General features: G+C 43.2%; 1 protein-coding gene across 8 annotated transcripts in view; it reads right to left on the bottom strand.

Annotated features, from left to right (window-relative positions):
- The window catches only part of LPP (LIM domain containing preferred translocation partner in lipoma), a 353,374-nt gene that overhangs the window by 45,291 nt on the left and 282,593 nt on the right, over positions 1 to 25,490 (bottom strand). For all 8 annotated transcript variants that reach the window (XM_063337693.1, XM_063337700.1, XM_063337698.1 and 5 more), the window contains one exon: positions 14,930 to 15,099. In XM_063337693.1, coding sequence (XP_063193763.1) covers positions 14,930 to 15,099 — 170 coding nt within the window. The remainder of the gene's footprint in view (positions 1 to 14,929; positions 15,100 to 25,490) is intronic.

Raw genomic sequence — 25,490 nt, 5'->3', positions numbered from 1 at the left:
CTGCCTCTGAAACCCAGAGTCTGCACATGCCTACAGGGAATGTGAAGAAGAGGGAGAGAAAGAAAACAGCGCTCTGCCTCTCAGTGAGAGGGTTTTGTTCCTCTCTGGCTGACAGCATGGACCTTTGGACACGTGCGAGAAGAGCAGAGAGCGTTACCTGCTTGGAAATAGGACTGCTGTTCCCCCCTGTGAGGGCAGCCGGATTCACCCAACTCCCTAGAAAAACAGTGAAAGCATTAAGAGACACTTTTACCTTCCTGTCTTCATCAGCTGAGGAAAGAATTTCCTGTGGCTAATTACACATTTTAGCACCAAGATAGTGATTGTCCTCTAACTGCAAACATCTGCCTCCAGCCTGGGGTAGAGCCCAGCTCTGACCACAGGACCTTGGGCACTGGCAACAGGCAGTTGCAGGACAGGATGGTGGTCCCTCACCTCCTGCCCAGCGAAGCAGATGCAGTTACGGGAACATGAACCTTGCCGAAATGGCATCCAGCACCAGAGGCGCCAGCTGCCGACCGTACAGCCTCCCAGTATGTGCCAGACCCATCCAGTCCACCTCCCAGCCGCCCTCCCTGCCTGCTGAAAGCCCACACAGGCTTTGGGTCTGCTAGTTACCAGGAGGAGCTGAGCTCTTCTCTTAAGGTAGGACTCAAAGCCCAGCAATCCACACAGCTGTGGCAATTTTTCCACTGATGGGATATGGCTCCAGCTTTTCTCAGGTAATTGCTTGCTGCTCATGCACAAGCCAGGCTCATTGGGCTCACTCTGTTTCCTTAAAAGGTAACCAAATTCTTCCTAGCATTCAGAAAAAGACAACACAGCTCTTCAAATGCGTGCCCTACACCCTCTCCTTGCTTCCTATCCCTTTTTTTATAAATGTTGAAGTATGAGCTAAACCTTGACTGCTGCCACAGCCCTGAAGTCACATTGATTCCCATACAAGTGCGACAGCAGGGATGTGACCCATCCACCATCCGTGCAAGAGCAAACTCCCTTGCACACAAGGAAATTTGTTTCCCAAGTCCCTGCCTCACTTCATACATCAACGCTCACCTTCTCTCAACACACAAGAAAAAAAACAGGAAGAAAGGAAACAAATATCTTCCTCCGCCAACACATACAGGCATACACATGCACAAATATTTTGGAAAAAATTAAGAATCCATAGAATGGAGGGATTAGTGCCAGATTTTAAAAATTATTAAACATTATGTAAAAAGAAAACATAATGAGCTCCTACGGGATGTAGAAAAAATTACCCATGAATGAGGGGAAAATGGATAACCACTCCTGGGTTTGCCACTGGTGAATTATTTAATAATCACTCCCCAGCAGACGGAATATATTTATCCACCCCATTGGAGCACACTTTGCAATTTATTTACACTGCTTTAAAATATGATTATTTATTTAAAAAATAAACAAGGTATTCACAAGGGAAAAGGGAAGTAAACACAAGCTAAAGGGAGGGAAAGAAAAGTATCTTTTTAGCTTTTCAGTTAATTTTAGGGAATTTCCACTAAAATTCGTATGAATCCTCCTTACTTATCTTCAACTTCAAAAATTAGAAATTGAAAACTTTACTAATGTAGCCAGTCTAGGTTCTTCACACAATGAAGAAGCCGACTTTATGAGATGGGGTCTATGCCTCTTACACTTTCATTAACCACATTGTCTGGGGTACCAGAAATCTGATTCAGCTCCCAGTATATCAAAGAAAACATTCAAATCAGGATCAATGGGAGCATACCTTAGACTAATTGGATTTACAGGATCAGGTCCCTCGTCTAATCTAGAGTGACTCTACACCCATGGCCCGCCAAACACCACTTAGCCTTGCCGTTTAATTATCTACTTATTCTAAAACGCAAAGGGTGCCATTTAGCAAAAATGGAAAATGCAAAAGGTACCATTTAGTACTGTGTAAGCGCATGAGTACACTGCCTGCTCCCAAAATTAAAATAGCAATTGTGAGCAAAAGGCTTTGCCCGCTTAACAGCAAAGTGTACTACTGATAACTGCAGCGTGATTTGGAAAATCTGAGGGAAAGTCCACAAGAGGAAGGAATACTTTTCCCAAAGAAGAGACTAGTTGCTGTTGGCGAAACCTCTTCAAAGTTAGTTTTTCAATAATCCATTGTGATTTTCTTTAAGACCAGTGAAGGTTACTTACAGATCCCAAATGTGAGAGAGTCCCATGCTGAAACCACCATCAATGGCTACTGGAGAGGCAACACTTTCAAAAGTGACTAAAGTATTCTTTACTTAGTAATAACAGTTTCAGTCTCATTGTCAAGAGTGGGTTAGCAGACAAAGCTGCGAGTTTCTCAGTCATGTATGTGCTTTTGAAAGTTTCTCCAGGTCCCAAAGATCATTTTTCTCATACCTAATATAGATCAAAAATACATATTTCGTAAGAGATATTACCTTAAAAAAAATACAGGACTAATAGACTAAAATCCACCTGCAGGCACAGATGCCAGTGCTTTACCAGCTAGCTAGTTCAGTGAAAGGGCTACTCCATAAATAAACTGGTATAGCGGATGCTATACAACTTTAAAGTTAAAATGAAATACTACAATACTACTACTAAAAAGAGTTCAGACCAAGAGCAAATCATTGTGTCCTCCTTGCTAGGAAGGGGCTCAAACATAAGCAAGTCTTCTCTTGAACTGAGAGTGGAGTGCCGCACTTTTCAACAAGAAAGCCAAACTGACCTCTAAAATCTCAACATCCTAGAAGATTAAAAGCAAGTTCCCTGCATATTATTTCTGGAAAGACAGGTATCAGATTTTAAAAATTGCTTCCACCACAATAATCTAACCCATGATTAGACCCAAGTACAGATGTGCATCTCTCTGCTGGCACGCAGATGTTACAGACAAGGGAGCAAAACACTCCCCTTCCCCCTCCCGAGAGTGCAAAATGGAAGTGTCAAACGCCTCATGTGGAGTTATGCCCTCATTTATTTTAAAGACAGAAAGGATTAAATACATCTACATAAAGGAAAGAAAAAGTGTTTAAACAACAATAAAAAAAGATTTAGTGGTATTAATAAAGAACTCCCTTAAACCAGCATGTCACCATTAAAGTAATTAATAGGGCATGCAAGACACTTCAGCGGGAAGTGAACAGTGCTCACATTAGAGCCTTTTAAGTTTTCACATGACCTCAAGACAGACTACGGCATCTCTGTGCAAAAGTACCCTCTAAAACAGAGATGGGGGCATTCAAGTCTATAAAAAAGTGATTTTAAAATTTAACTGATACGGTCTAAGTCTAAAATGCAAAGGTTAAGGGAATATTAGAAGGGCAATAATTCTATCTGATTAAACTTTTATCCGAAGTGACAATAAAATGTTCAAAATGAATTAAGGATTTTATTAACAGATGCAGAAGCTCTATAAAAGAGTTTGAAATCTAAGTAGCACAGAGAAGAGGTTTTATGGTTTTGGGTTGGTTTTTTTTTTGTCTGGATGGAGGTGATATTGCTATAAAACTTTAATCTTATTGCCACGTCACGGTGAGAGTAAACCTGTCAGAGGTAATAGAGCAAATCAGGACTGCCTTCTCTTCCTTCTCTATGTTGCAAGGCTCTCTTTCCAGCATATAAGTAAGAAAATGTATAGTCTATGTATGGCATTGATACTATAGGTGAGAGACACATGTAGACGGGTTATGTGCTAGTGATTCACCTGGACTTCTGCTGGTAGCAATAGTCCCAGGGTGGCAAGTGCAGGCAAGTTATATGGACCATTCCAAATGAGTACTAAGCAAAAATCGGTGCTATGCCACCAGGGACAGCTCGGAACATTTCAGCCTCTCCAAAATGGAATTAACTATTTCAGGACTGTTTCAGATATTTTAGTTGTTTATTAGTACCTTCGTGTAATAAGAGGATCACACTAATTTCTGAGCCCTTGAACAAATGCATTTCACTGCCTTAGAGTGATTAAGTTTAAGCCAGCCATAAGTCTGTGGAACAGGATAAAATACAAGACTTTCGTGAAAATGATTACTAAAAGCGGGGCATATATTACTTAGAGCAAAGCTCAGCCCCATCAGGGCAGTTTAGGCTCTGTAGCACTTACCAGCCATGATTTAGGCCATCACTAATTCTTCCTTCTGCCTTGCTGCCGCTACATTCTGGCAACTTGGTTGCCTTGGTGATGGCTGCAGTGTCTGTGGCAGATGCACTGGAAGACATCTTGCAAAGTGGTTTGGCTTTTCGGGCAACTTTTGGGCCTTTTGCATGGCAGGAGTGCTGCGGTGGTCATTCCGCCACCCTCCAACCCATCAGTACCAGCAGCGGGAACAAACTGGTCCCCAACCTGACCCAGTCCCACACTGCATCCTCCATGCAAGGACCTAGGGCTCAACCTCTCACACTCCCTGCAAAGCCCCATCATGTGCTACGGCTGCCCATGCAGCAGAAGGCAGCTTCAGGGATGCCCATACCATTCTTTTGCCCTACACTACCCAGGAGAAAAGCACAGCTCCTAAGAGGAGCAACCGACTGCAAATTGCCAGAGAGACTGGGATGTCAAACAAATATTTTTCTTTTCACAACAGAACATAAATATTTGGCAGCACATTTAATTTAAAAAGTCTAAAAGTTACTCAAATAGACTGGAGAACGTTGCTATGATGTTCGTTTGCTTCCTAAAATATGACCAGTCACAGATGGCTTGCTGTAGGAAATATTAAATAACTTTTAAAAGTGTTGTCTGGCTTTAACACAGATTGCATTTACACAGATACCTCTGTTGGTGGAACGCCAAGATGGTGTATTGGTTCAAACATGTCCTTAAACAAAAAACTACATTGTTAGGAGCTAATGGAATATTCATACTTAAAATCTCAATCCCCGATAACATCCAAAAGTTAATTTACATTTCAACACTGCTTTTTTTTTGCCCCCTCTTGCTATATTCCCCTTCACAGCAAGGTAATATACCATGTTTGGTCAGTAGCAACTTTTAGGTTTTGGGCACCATAGCCATTATTTGTTTAGATTTTCAGAGCAGTTTGAAAAAAATACCTACGTAAACAGCATTAAGTAACATGAGAATCTGAAAACAACAAAAGGCCACTTCATGTTAGAGTCAAATAGCAAGGATGTAAATACAATGAGCTATCACATGTTAGCAGATTAACTTCAGCAAGAGAATAAAAATCAAAACAATACAGAGATCTCTTCCAATCCCCAGTGTCTGCAGAAACACATTCCTACTGTGCCTGAAGAAGCCTATCAAATCCCTGCTTTATACCTGAAACCAAAGATGTTACAAGGGTTCTCAGTTTGGTTTTCTTCTACCTTGAAGCTCAATTTTTGACAACAGTGAAAGCCTTTGGAAACACGGGCACGTAGCATAAAGACTGCCACCAGTTTCTGATTCCCTGCCCTTACCACGCTGCCTCAGAGAGCTGGGGGCAGTAAGTCTCTGCTCGGAAGGTTACAGCATCAGGTTGCTGTGAAAAGCCCACATGGTGCTTCCACGTCAAACATTTGTCAGGGAGCAGCAGCCAGGGAAAAAGCAGGGGCAATGCTCTGCAGACCTCATCACTCATTTCAAACCATCCAGATGCCCCAGCAGCTCCATGCTCACTGGTGCGCATGGTGCCATCACTGCCTTAACTTGTACTATCGGTCCCCACAGGGATGGGCACAGAAACAGGGACCGCAGGTCTTGCTGGCCACATTAACCAACATGCTCTCTGCTCCCATGAAAGCTGCTACCTACCAGTGCACAATGATCTCTTGTCCCCAGCAAACACTGCAGCACCAGAGTTAAGCTATAATCTGGTCTTCCTTCTGCCCAAAATACCCCAGTGGATGATTTACCTCTTCTGTCAATATTGTACTTGGCCCACAGCTTTATAATCAATGCAGCTGAGAAAAAGCAACATACTTGGAATTTGCTTTGACCCTCCATGAGCACCAAACACTCATCATACTCTTAGGATCAATAAACTTTTTCTCCTGTCATCATTCATGCTTGTTGAGCTTTCCCTAAACTGGCACAAGTTAGTTTGTTTTTTCTAACCAGAAATCCACCGAGCCCACTGGGGTTTGTGTGTGTGCGCGATGGCAAGTTAAACAGTTGCCTCTACTGCAAACGAACATTGCAGGCAGGCAAACTGATGTCCTGGAGTGAAGAAACAGAGGCAGGACGCTAGAGGGAGGATCGACTCACAGACCGAGCTTTTGCCAGAGCAAATTCCTCGGAGTGTGGCTTCACCAAGGAGACGGCTGGAGTGGCACACTGCAGAAGCCCGCTTGCTTCCCTGGCACTCAGGCTTGCAAATCGCTGTCTGGACTGAAGTAAGAGGGCATCCGGAATCAGAGAGCGGGCGAGACAAGACTTTCTGTTCTCTGCAAGGCTGCTAAGGGGAAATCATACCTGCTAAATCCAAACACCTCCCTCCCGGGACAGATTCAGCTCTGTTACTGGCAGGTACCACAGCCTGGCTGCAAGGCCTGTGCTCTACCAGCAGCTCTGCTAGTAGGATCAGCAGTGCAAAATAATAAAAAGGGTTTGCTAAAGATATTAACCCTGTATTTACTTCAGTGAGTTCTGATTTTTTTTATCTCTGGATACCATGCAGCACTTTGACATCACTGCATTAGGAAGGACAGAGCAAACTCAATCATACATGGATCTGATGGAAACACACACCTAAATTACAGGCCCCGTTTCAAATAAATCACAGCCTTTCCAAAATAATTGTCTTCAGCAGTTTGAACTGACAAATAACTACGCAGGGTTACAAGCAAGCAGTAGGACTCCATGGAAGGGAACACTGTCATGATACCTCCCACCCTCCTGGGTTTTCCAAGAGCCCTCACTCAGCTTTCAGCTGCTCGTTCATATTCATGCCCAGTCCCTAAACAGCAGTGGTTTGAGGAGGGGAAGAAAAGAAAGGTAGCTCCTTCACTTGAAGACTTTTGCAGGCTGAAGTAGGCAAAGCACTGGGACATGGAAGACCTCAGCTGTACACTGGAGCCTGTGTTTGTGGTCCTGCACAGATCGCTAGAGCTCAGAACTGAAGGAAGCAGGGCTAGAAAATACCCCTGGGTCTGCCCTTGTCTAGAGAAGGCTTGACTAGATCCTAACTGCTCTTTACACACATTTGCCCCACCTGTCCTTCCAGCAATGGAGATCCATGCCCTAAACAAACTGCATTTAATCTCCCCGGGGTCAGTTCTCTATCTGCATTATGGAGGCAATGCCACTGCCTTTCCACCCGACTTGCTGCTGTACCAGGAAGGTTTTTAGAGGCAGAGGCTATTGCCTGTCATTCACTGCCACACCACAGTGAGAGACTACTACAGTGGTATCTCTAGGTGCTACTCAGGTAGCAAAGGGTGAAAGCAGCAAACAGTTTGCAGAGAAGGTGGTGCAGCACAGTTGAAAGAAAAGCAGAGATGAATGTTACAAACACCAGACGTGGCTTGCCATCATACCCATCTACACTTGACCGCAAACGGGAAAGATTTTTACACTACTACAAAGATGCTGGTGCACAGGACTTTATTCTTTCCTTATAAGCTGTTTCTGATAGCTTTCAAAGGCAGACAAGAGTTGGGATACCTTGTAAAGGGAAATCTCAACGCATAGCTGGAAATCATTGCTAAATGGTCTTCACCATCCCCTCTACTATAGTATGATCCATAAGGAGATCTATAGCCAGGAGCCACAAAATCCCACTTGTCCCGCAGAAAGGGAGACTATTTTCTTCCTAAGAATATACAGTTGGTCATTGGAATTCACTCTGTGGGGTGAGAAATTCCCTGAATGGCAGCAGCTGGTCCTTCACGATATCATCTTATTTCAGTTACACTAAGAACTCCCTCCACGAAGTTTTCCATGGTATAGGTTTTTTCTAGATGATACATTTAAAAATCAACGCTTAGTTCATATAATCAAATATGAAAAATGCCTCAAATTATAAAAGTGTGAGGCAGAGACAAGAAGACAACTCAAGTTGTTATGGCTGCCAACACATGCAGGAAGAAAGATTTGGATTCTAGCAAGCCATCACAAAAGTCTCAATCAAGCCCAGCTGTGGAAGAGGAGTCTTCACCTAATAGGGACACATTCTTAAAGATGGACCATGGAGAGGAGTGGGAAATGATCCATCCATCCCTAGCAAAACCTTGAGCTACCAAGACATCACTGAACTAGTTAATTGGCACTTCATGCCCAATCGTCCAACAGAGATGTAACTATTAAGATGCTGTCCAGCACTATGGTGATTTTTCCAAAAACATCCCCCTCATAACACTGCTATCATGGTAGCGTCAAGTTGCTTTACCTCCACAATCCACAGCTGGTCTTCTAAAGCAACACTCTGCTCAGCTTTCTGATGAAGTCAATTATACCAAGGTGCGGCCTCTCACTAGCGACCCTCTCACTATCAATGAACATCAGTCAGATGCATTTGCAACAGTCAACACCATGAAGGCAAACAGCAACTGTAGGATGAAAATAGGGTGCACTACACCTTTAATCCCACCAAGTGATTTGAATCAGTTAGCCAAGCACATCCTGCTGCACTCAGAAAAAGAGTAATTTCATCCTCTAAGCCATCTCAGTAGACAAGCATGTGGTCTCACTCAGACAATCCCCCGCCAAGGTGAGTCCAGTGCAATTCTTAGCAGGGCTCACGCTCTCTTATCTTCTAAGAGCATTAGGAACTTTTCCTCTTACAGACTTGTTTTGCAGACTTCTTGTCCTGTCCTTGTTGGACAGTGAGATGAATTGGCCCTGTCCTCTTTGATATGAGCCTCTGACTCTCCACAGAGGAGTTCCTATATAGCATACCTCGTCACCTCATGGTATGCTTTCCCCTCTTTCTTTATAATTCCAGCTTAGAAAGGAGGTCACTGACCCTGCCCCCCCACTGCAAAGGAACCTTTTCCTCCTGTCTAGTGACAAAATAAGAGGCATGACCCATCCCCTATAACAGCTGGTAGGCCACTGAAAAAACAGATGCAGGCTTCAAGAGGGTCAGCTAAGTTCAATATCCATCCCAGTTTTGACGGGAGCTGCTTCATTGACATATTCTTTCACACATACTTTTTTTTTTTTTTTACCTCCTAGACTTGGACCCCTGGAAGTTCCAGGTGCAGCTTATGCAATAGCACCCCATCCTCCTCTATTTTATGTCCTGATTGCACAAGACCATTTACCACTCAAAGTAACAGTGCTGAGCTTATGGGCACCACTCCTCCCAACTTCCATCTGAATTTTTCGTATCAGCTGATGCTGGGTGGTATGAACAGAAAGCGCTGTCGCAGGGATTTATTAATTTTTCAGTTTTACAAATGGTGATCAGTTTACTGGGAATGACAATCTTCCCTTGCCACTTTTTTTTTTTTTTTTTCCCCCAAAGAAGTTACCATTTGGGCCTAGAATAGCGAAGTCATCAAAGCAAATAATCAATAGGACCAAAACATGCCTGGAAGCCAACCAAAACTCTGGACCTCTTTTGTGTCTGCTGTGCCCATGGACATCTTCTGTTGTGGTAAGAGACATGCAGGGCAGGAGCCCAGTGCCGCCTGGTGCAGCTGAGCTGCATCTCTCCGCTACAGCAGCCGAGACTTAATGCTTTTAGATCCACGGGTCACAGGTTCAGCTCCCTGCTGCCGATGACTCACGCAGGAACACCGAACTAAAACTAGCAACACCAGCTTTTTTCTAGGAGAGGACTGAAGAAGAGCATTGATCTCAATGAAATATTTTGAGGGCAGAAAAATTCCACCACGTAAAGAGTGCGTGACTTCTTTCGTTTATTTTATATTTTTGTTCCAGTTGTCATTTTGAATTCAAACTCTTTGGAAAGCAGGCATAATAGTCTTAATGATCCCATTGAGCAGTTTAAATTCAAATTGTGGAGCACTCGCAATACCACGCTGGCAGCACTTTCCATAAATTACTCTCAAATTCAATACGTCGCTTGACAAAAACAAGAATAAAGGGCTTTTTACTTTAAAAAGAGGAAAACTTGTATCATAAAAAAAAATCTTTAAATTATAGTTTCTCTTTTCTGGTCCAATTTAAATTGTTACATGGTTGCTAAATTAGTGCTGTAATCTCTGCTTACAAATTGCAGAATTATTTTTAAAAATAGATGTAATTCTACTGCAGGGATCAACCTTACATTTTAAGCTGTACGTGCTGGAGGTAGCTGCTCTTGCACAGCTTTCAACCAACCACACTCGCGTGCGCACACGGGGTGAGGTCTACACTACCAGTCGCACTGAAGCCGGCAGCAGTTTTACCAGAGATTTCAAGGAGCACAAATTGAGTTAACACCAATATTTCAGAATGATTAGCAAATTCAAGCTTTCCCAGGATGCTCCGTGGCACCAGTGGCTCTAATCGTACCATTTCTTAAAACATCAGCATTTGTCTAGTGTTCTTGTCTGAACTATCTTCTCCAGCTGAACGACAGCCTCTGATAGGCCAGAAAGTTCAAAGCTAGTAAGAGAGAGAAACCTTGAAGACATGGGTTTTTTTTTCCCCCCTCACAAAACAAATAATCGTGGAAAAAAAAGTGGAGCACTACAATCCTGAGTTTAAAGCTGGGGAAGGGCAGCGATCAGAGCATGACTTCCAGGCACAATTCTCCCCTCTTCGAGCACTTACATAGCTTTTGCACTATAGAAAGTTGAACCTCAGCCTCCAAAATCCTTTTAAGTATTCATCGGGGTAGGGGTTAAGGGCATGTCCTCAGTATCTCGCAGCGTGCAGCAGAAACAGGAAACCTCGATCCCTGGGTCTCCACAGGACACTGCAGAGCCATACCCACCATCTTCCCCTACTCTAGCTTAGACAGACAGACATGAGACAGTTTCTTTCCTCTCCTTCAATCGCTCATTATTTCTACCCCACCACTTCTCTGAACTCTCTTTCACCTGACCCTGACTATTTCTGCTTTGCTTGGTTGGGTATTTCTGCTTTCTTGTCCCCTTCCCCATTGCACCACGGTCCTTCCCTCAGGGCCCAGTGGTGGGTTGCATTGACTTGGACAAGACAGAAGAAACCCTCAGAGCCCAGGAGCATCTGCAAGATCTTGCTGCTTTCTGCACTAACTGCAGGCGCTCAGCACCTCTCAGCCTCAGAGTTTATCTCCAACTGCCAACCACCAGACCGCCAGGAAAGGGGATAACGAATGGAGGAAAATTTCCATGTCCCAGAGAAAGTCATCAGGACATCAAAGAACATCCCATTCACAAAACAGCAGCATCACTCTTGCCAGACCGGTGTGCCTGGTTAACCTTGTGTTCAGTCCTTATGATAATACGGTATTTGGAAAGCAGACAGCTGGCACTGCTCTAACATCTTGCTCTTCAATCTTTTATAACAACGGTTCCACTGATATTACTCTTAACCTTTTCTCTGCACTGAGCCCAGTGCTAAAAATCTCTTCAACTACTTAGAGGAAGCAAACCAAATGTTTTTTGTCAGTAATTTGCCCTGTAAGGGTGGGGAAAAGTATACTGATAACATACTGCAGACACAGCATTCATCATGTGTACAGCAGTACGCTGGTTACACTGGAAACCCTATCGTGATTATTTCAGATGTTACTTGACTGTTGTAATGACTCGGAGACATCTGTCTCCTATTAACACTTTATTTTTTACAGTTGCTTTTAGTTCAGCAGAAGTGCCTTAATGGAGAAGACTGGTACTCTTTTAAAAATAACATCAATAATGAAAGAATCCTTGGATGCAGAGCAAAACCAGCAAACACATTGGCAACAGAACTCACTGCATTCATAAGATGTAACAGGAAATGATAGTGACTGGCTTTTGGGTGGGGGGGATTTTTGTGTGAAAGAAATTAACTGTGGCACTCAAATTCCCATTAGGAAAAAATATTTTTTTTTTAAACAGGTGATTGATCTCCTTACGTGTTAATTCATACTTTTGGGGAATTTCATCTTAACTGGGTCACTGATAAATAAAACCAGAAACAAAAACAAAAACCAACCCTTCTGCAGGCTATTTAGGCTTGGTATTGACTAGCAAGTAATTAAATACAGCTCTTCGCAGTCATCTTAATTATGGCTTCACTCTACCACAACTAAGAAGTCACATAATAAACTGAGAAGATTAGCCAATTCCAACTGTTGAAAAAAACATGTATTTTTATTTTTGCACATAGTTTTTATGTGTGTACGGCCACAAGTCACACAAGGGAACTATTAAAAAAATCAAAAAATTCATGAATTTATGTATCACGATCAGGCAAGTATTATAGTTCATTTTCTTTATATAAATGAAGCAGCTTGGCCTAATGGCTTGCATAATAAGTCAAGAGTTTTGGATTGGGGAAATGGGGATGCGTGCTAGAAATCAGCGTGAATTAGGTAAACCAGTAAACAAGCTTCATTGAATTACTCAGATTTATACCAGCTGAGAATCCTGTTTTCTCAGCTGGCCACAGCCATGGATTAACTGTGCAATCTTGGGCTAGTCACACAGGCTCCACCTTTCATGGGAATTCAGGTCCACAGGAATCTGGGCCCAGGTTCTTCAGTCCCATTGATTTCCTATAGAACTAGGGCTCCAACCGTCCAAGTTATTTTCTGATAATGGGACTTGGGGAAGCTCAAAAAAAACCCTAAAAAATCAGAGTTCACAATCCAGCAAAATCCTTAAACACAGGCTAGATTTTAAGCAGGTCATTAACTTTCCTTGACTTCAGTATAACCACATCACACATCTAAAGACAAAAGCATTCAGATTGTGTCTCAGCAACTTAAGGGCCCCCAATCCATTTGCAAGAACAACTTGCAAGCCTAGCTCAGGCCCTCAGTGTACTTAGGCACTCATCATCCTACCGAAGCCAACGCAGACCTCGTTTCATTGAAAAATCAATGAGACACATGCTCTACCACACAAATTCCTCAGGCCTAAAGCCAATAGCACGGCAGGTGCCTACATCCCTTTTAGATCTGGCTTTTGGCACAGCAGAGTCCTGAGCTTTCTGAAGGATATCAAGACTTAGGCTCCCAGCACTTGTTTCTTCCACATTTAAGAGTTTAATGTGTGCTTTGGTGGTGCTTCCCCCCCCTTCCCTTTTTTTCTTTACTGCATCAGATTGCCAGATCCTTGCTTTCCATTTCCCGCTCACGGTACCAGCTGCCCAGCTACACATACGTAGCCCCATCAGCGTCACCATCCTTTCCCCTGCATGTGCAGCAGCAGATGGATCCAGACGTGTTTTGGGTTAAGTCCATAACCAGGTTTTTGCGGACTGCATGGATAAACATTTAGAGGCCCCTTCTGGTTACATAAAAGAAAGCTATTAAACGTTTACTCTTTCCTCTGTACTTAGAGCTGCAAAGCCGTATCACAGAACGTACAAATGCAGATGCAACCAGGCAATTATCATTCCTTTATCCCTTAAATAGATAGAAGATAAATTTGAAAGAAAATGAGGAACAGAATCCTTCTCCCTTTCCTTATTTATCCTTTTATCTCCCAATGTAGGAAGTTTACTGAACCCTTGCCAACGATTCACTCAGGCTAATGAAGTGTATAAGTAATGGGATTAAATAATCTTAAACCATTACTGCAGTGGCTAATGCAGATGTTTTCCCAAACTAAAGCAGATGAGTGGTGAAGAATGTGTGCTTGATTTAAAAAAGAGGAAAAGAAAGTATCAATCTGCAAGCAGATGAAGTCAATTCCAGCCTGAAGTCAACGAAATGTATAATTCCAGTTACATAAAGTTACTCCAATCATATTATGGATGCACCTTCCTAAAGTCAGCTGTGCTTTGCACATGGTCAAACTTACCACGAAATTAACCTTAAATTTTTTATGGTGCAATCATTTTAGTGCAAACAAAAATGGAATGGTTTAAAAGGTACATATTCCATCAAAAGATCATTTAGTTTTTAAAAGCCAATTAACAAGGCCCATATATCACTGCCATTGTAAATAAGACAAAGTCGTCTCTTTTTATATTCAGTATTTCAGCAATAATCCCCCTGCAAAGGCTCTGCAGAAACAGAAGGAATAATGGGATATTGGTGGCATTTTCAGAAATATATATTATTGCTTTAATTATTATTGTAATGACAGAAGAGTCAAGAAAAGCATCAATTTTTACTTTCAGAAGTGCAAATCTGATTCCAGAAGGATCTCTGGTCCAGTGTTTATAAGAATAACTCTAAATTGGAGGTTTAGAGAAAGCCCTATCAATGCTTTAAGAATGTTTTGGTGCTTTTCTTATTCTAAATGACAAAGATTATCCCTATATACTGTACGCTAAGGTCACACCAAGGTGAGGCCTCAGGCATGTTATGTGATGTTTCTTCAATTTGCAACTGTGCAACTGGTTCCACCTAGTTCTTATGGGAGCCTCTTAAAAGGTGCAGCTCCTCAGAGCAACTGTTAATTGTTTGCTTTAAGAGCTTGTCGGAGGCATGAAATGAAATTTTAGGGTAAGGTAAACTTCTAAAGATATCCAATCCAAAGACCAGTAGAAGTTCAGTAACCAAGGTTCAATAGAAGGACTTCCATCAAGCAATGCAAAGGTCTTGATTTTAGAAGTTTTAGTGCTGTCTTGCATCCCACCTCCTTAGACTTAGTGGGCAGCAGTTTGTAAGCATTTTGGCATCAGGTTTCTCAACACAGAAAGCTCCTTACAGAGCTGCAATAATCACAAAAAGCACCTCTTTCGCCTGCTTTGGCCACTTCATTTAAGAGATAAGTTAGACCAGAAAACAGAATTCACCCAGGAAACTGAAAAGATCACAGTCCTTCTGAAGACCATGGAAAAACTGGTGCCCACAGTACGTACTGCCGTGGGACTGTCAGGCAACTGTACAGCAATGAAAGAAATCAATGCTTTCAATGTCTGTGCATTAAAATAAGGGTGCAAACAAGAATAGGTACTTACGATATAACAGGGTTCACAGTAGGCTTTCTTCTCCACTGCGTAGAAAGGCTGTCCCCTCAGCTTGTTGTTGCACATCATGCAGGTGAAGCACTCCACATGGAAGACCTGGTCCATGGCCGTACAGCCGGTGCCTTCCCCAACAACATTCTCCCCACAGCGGGCACAGCGGCCTGTCACCAAAGGGAAAGGACATGAGTCAAAGCAAGCTCCTGTTCTCAACTGCAGAGAAGGTCCTCCCACACGCCTGTGCTGCATAGTGGGTAAGGGGGACACAGCGGCTCAGTCAACAGAAGAGCAATTTATGCCTCTGCTGGCAAAGATCCAGCGCCACTGGAAGGCCCTCACGAAAACATCTAGAGATGCTTGAACCTGGCTCTGAAGACCACACTGATATCAGTTCTACTACTGTGATCAGTGATCATCATAAGGAATCTGAGCCCCAGATGCAAACCATTGAGCTATATTCTAACCCAGCTATATAGTCATCCTCAGCTTCTCAGTTAGATGGGATAAACCTGTGCCTAAAGCCTTGCCTCCACATGAAAGGATTCTGTGGTAGGATGCCTTGTAAAGCTGCCTGGTGGCAGCACAGTTGTTACCATTTAACAGTTTTTGCTTGTACAGCTTAAACCAATTCCCTCAATGGAGCCAATTATACTGGCAAAAGCGTAAAAAGTGAAATCCTTTTGCCAGTACAGCAGTATCAATCTTCGCACTCTTGCTAACGTGATGATGCTGAGCTAGATGATATTTTAAATAAAAAGTAGTAGCTAAAGACTGAGTGATTACAAAGAGTGCAATATCATCTCTTACATGGAAAAATGACTTTTTTTCTGTTTGAAGATTAATACGGATTAAGATATTGTGTCTATTTAAAGCTCAGAAACTATTCCTCAAGAAACTGATGTGTGGATACTTTATTCTTACTGTCCTTTGAGAAAGGTATATCAGAAGCTGCTAGTAAGGACTCTAAGTAAAGACAAGCCGTAAGAGCTCTGTCTGTTTATGAAAGAGGTTCCTAATGCCACATACAAATGCTTTTTTGGGTGGTTTGTTCTTTCTTCTGAGAAAGAGGGTTTCTCAGATCATGGGAAAGACGTTTTCCTAGGCAAGACTGGTGCACAGATGATGGAAGAGGGTGGGTGGAAGGCACACCTTTGTGATTTTCCTCTGCCGTTCATTTGAGTTCTAGAAAATGGAGATAGCCCGTGCAGGTCTGATGTCCTTACCCAGCAATCAGTGCTGAAAATAATTCCAGCACAGAGTCACGGAAGGTATTTCGGATAACCTACGCAGGAGAGCCCCACCGGAGGCAACAGAGCAATTATGGTCTGGGGCTTTGTCCCACTTGAAATGGTGTTCTCCAGTTTGAGAATAATTGTTGTGTCCCCAGTCTTGGGACCCTGCGCTTCTCCTTCAAGGCTCTATGGGTGGAGTGGTGTGGTCGCTGAGGGTGGGAAGGGGGGAAAGGGAAGCAAGAGCTGAGATGCAAGCAGGAAGGCAGACTCAATTCAGAATAGAATTACTCATAAATGTATATACAAATAATATGTCGCTAATAATAAATAATCCAGCAACAATATGATGTTCTCTCATACCACGGTCTGTGTTTATTGTCCTGTTCAAACAAATACTGCAAACCTTCCTCAAAGGACTCGGAACATGCCTCACCATCCCAACAGAAGGGCTGCTGTCCTTGTGTAGTGCAACATCAATGTCCCTGCACTCACAACTTCTTCCCTGTCTGTCCCACACTCCAATAGGCTACATCCAGGGAACAAAGCATGTAAGCTACTTTTGGACCCGTCAGGATGAGGCAGGATGATATATATACACATTTGAGATATATTAGGAAAGCTCGGAAAAGAACCCAGACCATTTCAATTTGCTACAATGGCATAACCGTAGTTGGCATTACACAGGACAGACAGTTCCTGACTCAAACAGTTCCCAGTGTGAGCAATGTGGAGAGAGAAGTCACCAGATAAATCCAGACAAGCCTGGAAACCCCCCAAAAAGGAATTAACAGTCTTGTTTTTATACTTGACTTTCTTTAGCATTTGTTATTAGCATTTTGATTCACAGTGTTGTGCTTTAATCACCCCACTGTAACACTTCTTGTGAAGACTCCTTTTTTTACAAGCAGAGAAGGAATGCAGGGTTCCCAGCGTGGTGGTGAGACTACAGAGCGTGGGGGAAGAATGGAAAAAACCATGAGGACTAGGAAGAAGAAGAAAAAAAACCTCCCACTGGAGGGAACCACAGGAGCAGTACTGCTCTGGGAAGGAGGCAGAAGAAAACTACCGTATACCACAGGAGCTGCACATACAACAGGAGAGCATTGCTTGGTCCTGTGTGTGGACAAGCCCAACCGTGTGCTGGGGCCTTCTCCAAACTGCTCGTGTAGCTGGGCTGTAATATGAAGAGACGTCTGGGGAGCAGTTAATATCTCTATATATAAAACATGAAATTGAAAGCCATTAGTGTATTACTTTACACAGTGTTTTTCCAGAGGGAATATTCCGCTGAAGAATTTATTTTCCCTGGTGTGCCATTCTGTGATCATCCGGTATTATTTTTATGAGGCATTTGGACATGGAATAATGTAGTGTCTATGCAAACACTTCTCAGCTTTCTTTGTTAACATCTGAGTAGAACATGTGGGAATCTTTTCTCCCCCTCCTCCTCTTCTCACATTCATAATTTAGCCAGCTCTTGTACACTTCAACATTTATCTTCCTCTTTGACCAAGGCATCTCTCCATTTTCTGGAGAAGCTGTCTTTATGTAGACCATACTTCTGGCTGTACTTCTCGTGTCAGGAGACCTCGGTCTGTTCCCTGACTCAAATATATACTCTTGTAATCTCTGGCAAATCACTCGGTGCCTTTGTACCCCTGTCCCGTCTTTGAGCAAGGGGCATAAAGACATCTTCTCTGCCTCCCAAAGGTGCCCTGAGGCTACATTCCTGCACGGCTCTGAGGCATTCCCCAACTACATTGCTGGTGGCCAGGTACAAACCAAAGAGCAGCACAACATAAGTCTTGGCCAACTTCTCCCCTTCAAGTTGGTATTTCCTTAGGCTTTCCTTCCTCTTTCTGGGTTTTTCCACAGAAGATTCCCATTCAGGCAGTGACAGACTTAACCCATCTACATTTATGAGAAGTCCAGCTTCTGCTATTATGTACACAGACAGAAATGCTCCTGTAAACTCTCACACAGGAAAGCTCAAAGAAAGCTTCCTTTTTCATAATTTTATATGCAAATTGTAACACTGTGGCCTGGAGCAAACCGTGTTTTTCATGAGACATGGCCACTCCAGTCAAAATCAAAACACAAGCTCTGTGCCTAGCACCACCTCCACCTGACTCACTCGCCCGAAGGGTAAAAACAAGTGAGCCAAAATATTCAAAATCGGGAGCTTACAGTTAGGTGGCTGGATCCACGTAAAGGCACGCAGGCAAATACACGGCCAATCTGGCTCGCAGTGATGCGGCCGTTAGAAGCTGCACCTTTTGCAGACTTTGGTGCCACCTGGGATCTCGCAAGACTTGTGTAAAACCAGGTCGCTTCCCCCAGCTCCTGCGCCTCGCTCAAATTTGGTTGAAAATGGCTATTATTTTCAAGTGTTATTGGTGAGGGAGGAACTGACATAGAGACAGGCACATGCACACAGGCGGTGCGATTGCACAAGCCTCATTTCCTTAGAAAACCAGAAAAACCCCACTAAAAACAATGTATCTATCATTATGTCTGATAAAAACAAAACAAAGGTCTGCTTTTCCTGTGTGCCAATTACCAACAGTGAAGGTATTTGTGGTCGGACTCACCACAATTAAGTGCCCACACATGTTCCCCATTTTAATATTTTCACCCTGGTTGAAATAACCCAGTCCGTTGTGTGCAGAATACCCATGAGCGAACACAGAACAAGTTGCACTGCTTATTGGGAAAGAAGTAGCAAAGGCAAAGCTTGCAAGACTCAAGAACAAACAGATTGCACAAAAAAGATTACACAAATAATCTAAGAGAAAAATAGCAGGCAGCGTATTACAGTAGAAACATAGAACAACGTGACCCATTTGCTTCCCAGAGAGACAAACAGCACTTAAAAGGCAGCTTAAAGACAAAGGACAAAATTAGTATTAAACTGCATGAAGAGGAAACTATGTCATTTCAACATTCTTCTTTTGCCCCTTCAGCCCTTTTTAGCTCCTTTTTCAAGATCATTTCAGCAAAACTAGAAGGTAATACGCTGGCGGCAAGCCTGGGCGACTGGACTCCTCTATTTCTGCATGAAAGAGGGTTCATAACCTTGGCCGTGACCTTCCTTCAGCCTCACCTGGCTGCCACATGTTGGTCTTACCTCAGGGGGACATACAGAGGTGCCCACAGAGGCTTCCCTGCTGAAACTGATGGAAATGCCATCATTACTGAGTGGATCACAGGGAAACACTTCAGCTGAAAGGAAATGATCAGCTACTCTACTTTATTCTGAAACCTCCTCATTTACTGTCTTCTGTTGTATAAAAAAATTAAAATGCTGCAAAACTGAAGGAAGAGGGGGAAGGGGGGAGAGGAGCTCATGGTGCACACGATGCCATGTTCCAACTTCTCATTATTTTATTACTATTAGTACATGTTTTTTGCATATACCACCACAGATCCCGGCTGCTCAGATTGTGGATCAGCCCCTGTTGTGTCGGGTGTTGGACAAACATAGAATACAAAGAAGGGCCCGACTGGAGGAGTTTGCAATCTAATACAAGCAGTAACAACTGGGTATAGATAGGAAATACAAAGAAGCAATCAGACAAAAGTGATCAGCGAGGAAATTTGCGGTCTCAGCACTCCAAGTGTTTTACTGTTGAGAAGGAGTCTGCAGACAGCCCAGCAAAGGAAGAGGTTAAGGAAGAATTTGAAAGAGGACCTGGAGGAAGTTTGAGGGAAGTTTAATGGGATGCTTCTGAGGAAAGGACAAAGACAGCACAAAAGGGAACGTAAGTGCTTGAAGAGTGAGCATAGACACGTGCAGACGGGAAGGATGAGTTGATATGTCACTGGGTGGGAATAGGTCATCACAGGCCACGCAAGTAAAGACAAGAAGCTTCTGTTTGAGACGATGCAGAAATGAAACCAGAGGAGAGATTAAGAGGCAGGAATGATCTGGCCTAAGTTACAAGTTAGAGAGAGATTTCTGCAGCTGCATTCTAGTTAAGCATGAATAGGGAGAAATTGCATTTTTAGAAAAGGATGTTGCAGAGATTCAAGGTCACTGGAGCTTGGATGCGGGGTTTATCTGTGAAGATGAATAGGAAAGGCCATAATCTGAGCTGTTACTCAGCAAGATTTTTAAGATTTGGCCAGAGCCTGGGCGTGATCTGGAGATGAGGAATTAGATACAGGGTGTCCAATCTTATCTGGGACATGAGTCACTTTTAAATAGCAGATTAAGAATGTGAGCCAATCAGACAAACATCCACCACTGAAGATGGATGATGGAATAGGTACATGCCATACTAATGTTTATGGCATAATATTCCGATACCAATCACACTGGAGCCAAACACAGAGGTAATGTAACTCCATCCAGCTAGCTGGAGATGCTCCTGTTTGCACATCCGAGGATGTACAAACAAGCCTCTTTCAGGCTACAGCATTATTTATCTGTCATACCTACTTAGACTCTAAGCTGTCGGGGGCACCGACTGTCTCTTGCTATATGATGTACGGTGTCTTAACGTGCACAATTCAGGCAATAACTAGAGATACTAAAAGCAAAGAAAGCAGAGAGAAAATGTGCAAACCTTCTCCCTACAAAAGGCTTAAATTCATTAATTCAAAGCATGCATTCTACGTAGAGAGGAGATAGGGGATAATTTTCTGATAAAAGCATCAAAGCAGGAAGGTTCTGTATTTGCTGAAATGTGGGGGGAAAAAAAACATTGGTATCTCAAAAACTTCTGCATGATGGAAAAAACTGTTTCCCACTTACCAGTACTGTGGGAATATACCACAAGGTCATATCCTCAGTGCCTATCAATTACACAATTTCCCTTGATCAGCTAAGTGTATTCCCCGGCTCTCACTGCAGCCCTGATACGCTATGCAAGAAAGAACTAAAGAAATAAAGCATACTGCCTTTACAAAAGTGTACTAAGAACATTTTTAATATATGTAAATACATTGAACAAAATATCTCGCTGAAAGTTCCCCTGGCAGCCTCAAGAAACCCTGTATTTCCGCTGCATTATTTTTCTAATCATCTCTGTTTAGAGTTCGCCAGCGAATGCATTTTAGAGATTCATGACACATTCTGCTTTTGGACAGCTTTGAATCAGCTGGCAGTAAATGTGGAAAAATCATTATTCCTAATGAAGAAATATTGATGACAAAACAGCATTTCGAGGACAACGTTGACCATAAGTCAACAATGTAACAAGATTTTCCCCTCTCTCCCTCCTCTTTCCTGGTGACTTTTATCCAAGGGTTTTCAAGCATTTCCGAGGCACGTGGGATTCCTCAGGGCACCTATGTCAGACAGGCGCAATTATTCCATTTTAAAGGTAGGCAGAAGCAAACGTTAATCTATTAGGATAGCATTGTAATAGCAGACCTTAACTGCCAGTACGCCCTCATCGAGTTAAGTCTCAACGGTAATGATCCCACAACTCATAAGCACCCAAGGGGTTCTGGGTTCCTTGATTTATCCAAAAGGAATAAACTAGGAATCTCTGATCCACAAGAGAGGGTTTATTCCCTTCCTGCGTAGCATGGGAGTCATGTATCTGGCTGTGATCACGTTAGGGAAAGATGTGTTGATATTAGTCCCAGAGCTATTCCAACACTTTGGCACTCTCAGGGCATGGCAATAAAAGTATGAAGGGAAACTCAAAGGTAGTTTGTGCATTTTGTAGGAAACGATGGTATTGTTCACATCTTACCCTTGCCTTCCTTACCTACCCTTTTTTTGCTTTTGAACTCAGACTTCTCATTGAGTGGGAAGCCCTCAGCAACGGTTTATTGTGCCACGATCCAAGCTCGAAGTTTCACCATTTGACAGTAGCAGGCTGTATGCATCAGTTGTCTTACACAGCCCTTGGACATGAGACAGATCAATCTTAATTCCCTCTTCTTCAGCAGACGTCAGAAAACACAATCTTTCACAGTAAACAGAGCTTCATGCTGCAACGTGTGCCTGTAACACTTCATAAATTCAATCCAAGGACGTGATTTAATTACTGCGTCCTGGTTATTCTGCTTTAACTGCGTTGCACTTGTACTCCAGATGTACAGGTCCCTGCAGTGACCTCCTTGTCATTTGTACTGTGCTTATCCAGCAGTAGCTGCACTCTCCTGTTGTTTTCGTCCCTTTCCTCCAACCACAATACAACTTCATATTCTCACGTTGCTTGGCTGCAAACCTGACACATTCCCAGTATGCCCTGGAGGTCTCATTCCACTCCACACGGCAAATGCACTGCAACTGTGCAGGCTCACGCTGCTAACGCTTTACTGTACCTTCTCAAACGCTTCTCCATGCTCCTCACCACAAGGTCACTATCCAAGCCAGTCACTAGCTCTCACAGTGAACCTTTCCAACACCCCAGGAAGGTAGAGGACTGTTAGGACACCCAACAGGCAGGTGGGGAATTTGAGACCCACAAAGGTTAAATAACTTGCTGAGGGTCACACAAGGAGTTTGAGAAGAGCCAGGAACTAAAACTGCATTTTCTTATCCCAGTCTTTAGCCACAAGACCATCTCTGAAACGGCTTGATGGTGGGACAGGCTTGCAGCATGAAAACTCCTCCGTGTCAGAGGAAGCACCTAGCACCTGTCCTGCTGGAATCCCCTCCCCAGCATGAGGAACGTGCTCCCAGTGTGGGCCACACCATCACTCTCTGGCAGCCTGGCTGGGCCTTGTAGCAGCCAAGCACGAAGAGTTTTGTGCCTTTGCTACTGTCCTGTCTTCAAGAAGAGAGGAAGAAAATGTTTCAACATCTTTGTGATGACGGTCCCTGTCCCTTACACATCTACACGAACCTCTCCTCAACTCCCTGGGACACAAGAGACAATTTAGCTTGTTTCTGATATAAAGCAGATTACAATAAGTGCTTACCAACATGGTAGAAGTACCTTCCTAAATTATTGCAACCACAATGCATCACTGCCACAAAATAAAGATTTGGAGTGGCACAGTCCTGATTTTCCCGCAAAGCTATAAAAATTCAAGTTGAACAGGATCTTGAGAGGTCATGGAAAGTATCTTACTGCCTCAAAGGCAGGATCAACTCTTTCTGCATCATTCTTGACAGATACTTGTTTAACCTGTTCCTAAGAACCTCCAGCAACGGAGATTTCAGCAACAACTTGGGCAAAAAATTTCAGTGAGTACCTAACCTTACCACTAGCAAGCCTTTCTTTCCACCCAACCAAAATGTCCCTTGAAGTAATATAAGCTAACGCCTTTTTGCTGTACTCACGATGGACATAAAGAACACATATCGGTCTACATGAGTTGTATGGGAAGCTTTTGAAGTGTGGATCTGTGTGAACTCTGGAGCAAAGAATGGAATGGAATGGAATGGAATGGAATGGAATGGAATGGAATGGAATGGAATGGAATGGAATGGAATAGAATGGAATAGAATAGAATAGAATAGAATAGAATAGAATAGAATAGAATAGAATAGAATAGAATAGAATAGAATAGAATAGAATAGAATAGAATAGAATTTCAGTTGGAAGGGACCAACAACAACCATCTAGTCCAACTGCCTGACCAATTCAGGGCTGACCAAAAGTTAAAGCATGTTGTTAAGGGCATTGTCCAAACGATCCTTCAACACTGACATACTTTGGGGCATTGACCACCTCTCTAGGAAGCCTGTTCCGGTGTTTGACCACCCTCACTCCCCAGGCAAGGCACCTTGCAGTGTAGGCAAATGTTGATCTGACCGTGTCCCCAACGCACCGATGAGGTTCCAGTCCCCCAGCTCGGATGATCTGCAGTGAGTGCCCCAGCCCAGTGGGGGTCAGTGATGCTCTACAATATTTAAGGTCCCAGATATTTTTTTTGCAGCAGGCTTTGCTTTTTTTGTTGTTGTTTTTTTTTTTGTTACATTGTGTCAACTTTTTGGCACGTGTTTTACCATGTGCAAAGGGGTTGAAATAGAGCCTCAGTAACATCTGGAGACAAAAGAAAGGGGGTGAAAAAAAGAGAGAGGAAACATTCCTCCCTTTGCTGATCGATCAAGGAAATGCAAGGGGGAGAGTAAAATGTACTGTATTTCCTTTATAAATGTTTTCTTTAATGGTGATGAAAGTTACCAGATGACAGAGACTACAGTTGTATATCCACTGAAGAGCCCCGGCTCTGGAAACAGAGGAGCGAGTTGTTTGTGTAGCTTTGCCCGGCGCTCTCAGCTGGGGCACGGGACGTTGTTTCTGGAAGGAACAGCAATTCCTCCTCCAGCCCTCGCCTCTCCCGGCTCTCCAACACCGCAAACAGGGTGCCATGGCCCGTGCTGCTTCCCGGGCACTCCTTGCTACCTCCTCCTTTTCACTACTGCTCCCACCTGGGCTTAATGTTAGGCATGGATATGATGAAGAAAATTAGCTTTAAGTTGCAAGTACAGACTTAGATGGAAAGAAGTATCATTTCATTTTTTTTTTTTTTTAATTAAAAAGATGTTTGTGTTTGGGGGTGAGTCTTTCAAAGCACTGATCTGCACCAAAAACCCCAGCTGACATACACTTAACTAAATAAGGAATGCAATAATTTCATTTTCAAAAAAATAAAAAAATAAAAAAATTCCTACTTTCACAAAAGTCCCCCACCTTCCTGTGCCACCACTCCTCTCCTTCAGGGGAAACTGATCACATATAGGAAGTTTAAAAAGCAAGACACGTAAAAAACTTCTTACTTTTTTTCCAAAATAAAAATGGGGTAAAATTTCTAAAGGCTGTGAGAAAGTGGGGCTTTCCCATCCTTTCAAAAGCTGAGAAAGCTCTTCTTTTAATTTGCTTTCATAGGAAAATGAGAGTTTTTAAAACAAACATGACTCTTCTCCTTGGAACACATCACTAACATTGAAAACAACTTCTTTAGCAAGACTTTACCAGGGAACAGAGAGGTGGATCAGACAAATTTTGGCGGTTCTAATGATCCCAACAGCAACAACCACTGAGCCAGGTCCCTTTGCATTTACGCTTGCAAAGCCACATTGCATGAGGCTCCCTGGACAGTGGACGTACCAAATATATGACAGCACACAAGGTGAGCAACCACACTTGTCTGAACCTCCTGCAGGGAAAGGAAGGCAGGAGAGAGGGCAGAAATCACTCCTCCTCCCACCCTCATCAGGGGCAATGGCCAGGGTGGGATTTCCTGCGTGATCCTCTGGGCCGCTGGACTCAACCTGTAATGCTGCACCAGATATCAGGATCCTCTTTTGGAAAGTCACGGAAGAATACCTTGCAATTACTGGGAGGGCCAGTGTCAGAAGCCCCAGCCGGCGGCTACGTGGGGGCAGCTCTCCCTGGCCCGTCTGGGCCCCC

The sequence above is a fragment of the Chroicocephalus ridibundus genome, chromosome 6 (assembly GCF_963924245.1).
Source record: "Chroicocephalus ridibundus chromosome 6, bChrRid1.1, whole genome shotgun sequence".
NCBI classification, from domain to species: Eukaryota; Metazoa; Chordata; class Aves; order Charadriiformes; family Laridae; genus Chroicocephalus; species Chroicocephalus ridibundus.
The sequence above is the reverse complement of the archived record's forward strand: the minus strand, read 5'-3'. Positions and strand labels throughout refer to the sequence as shown.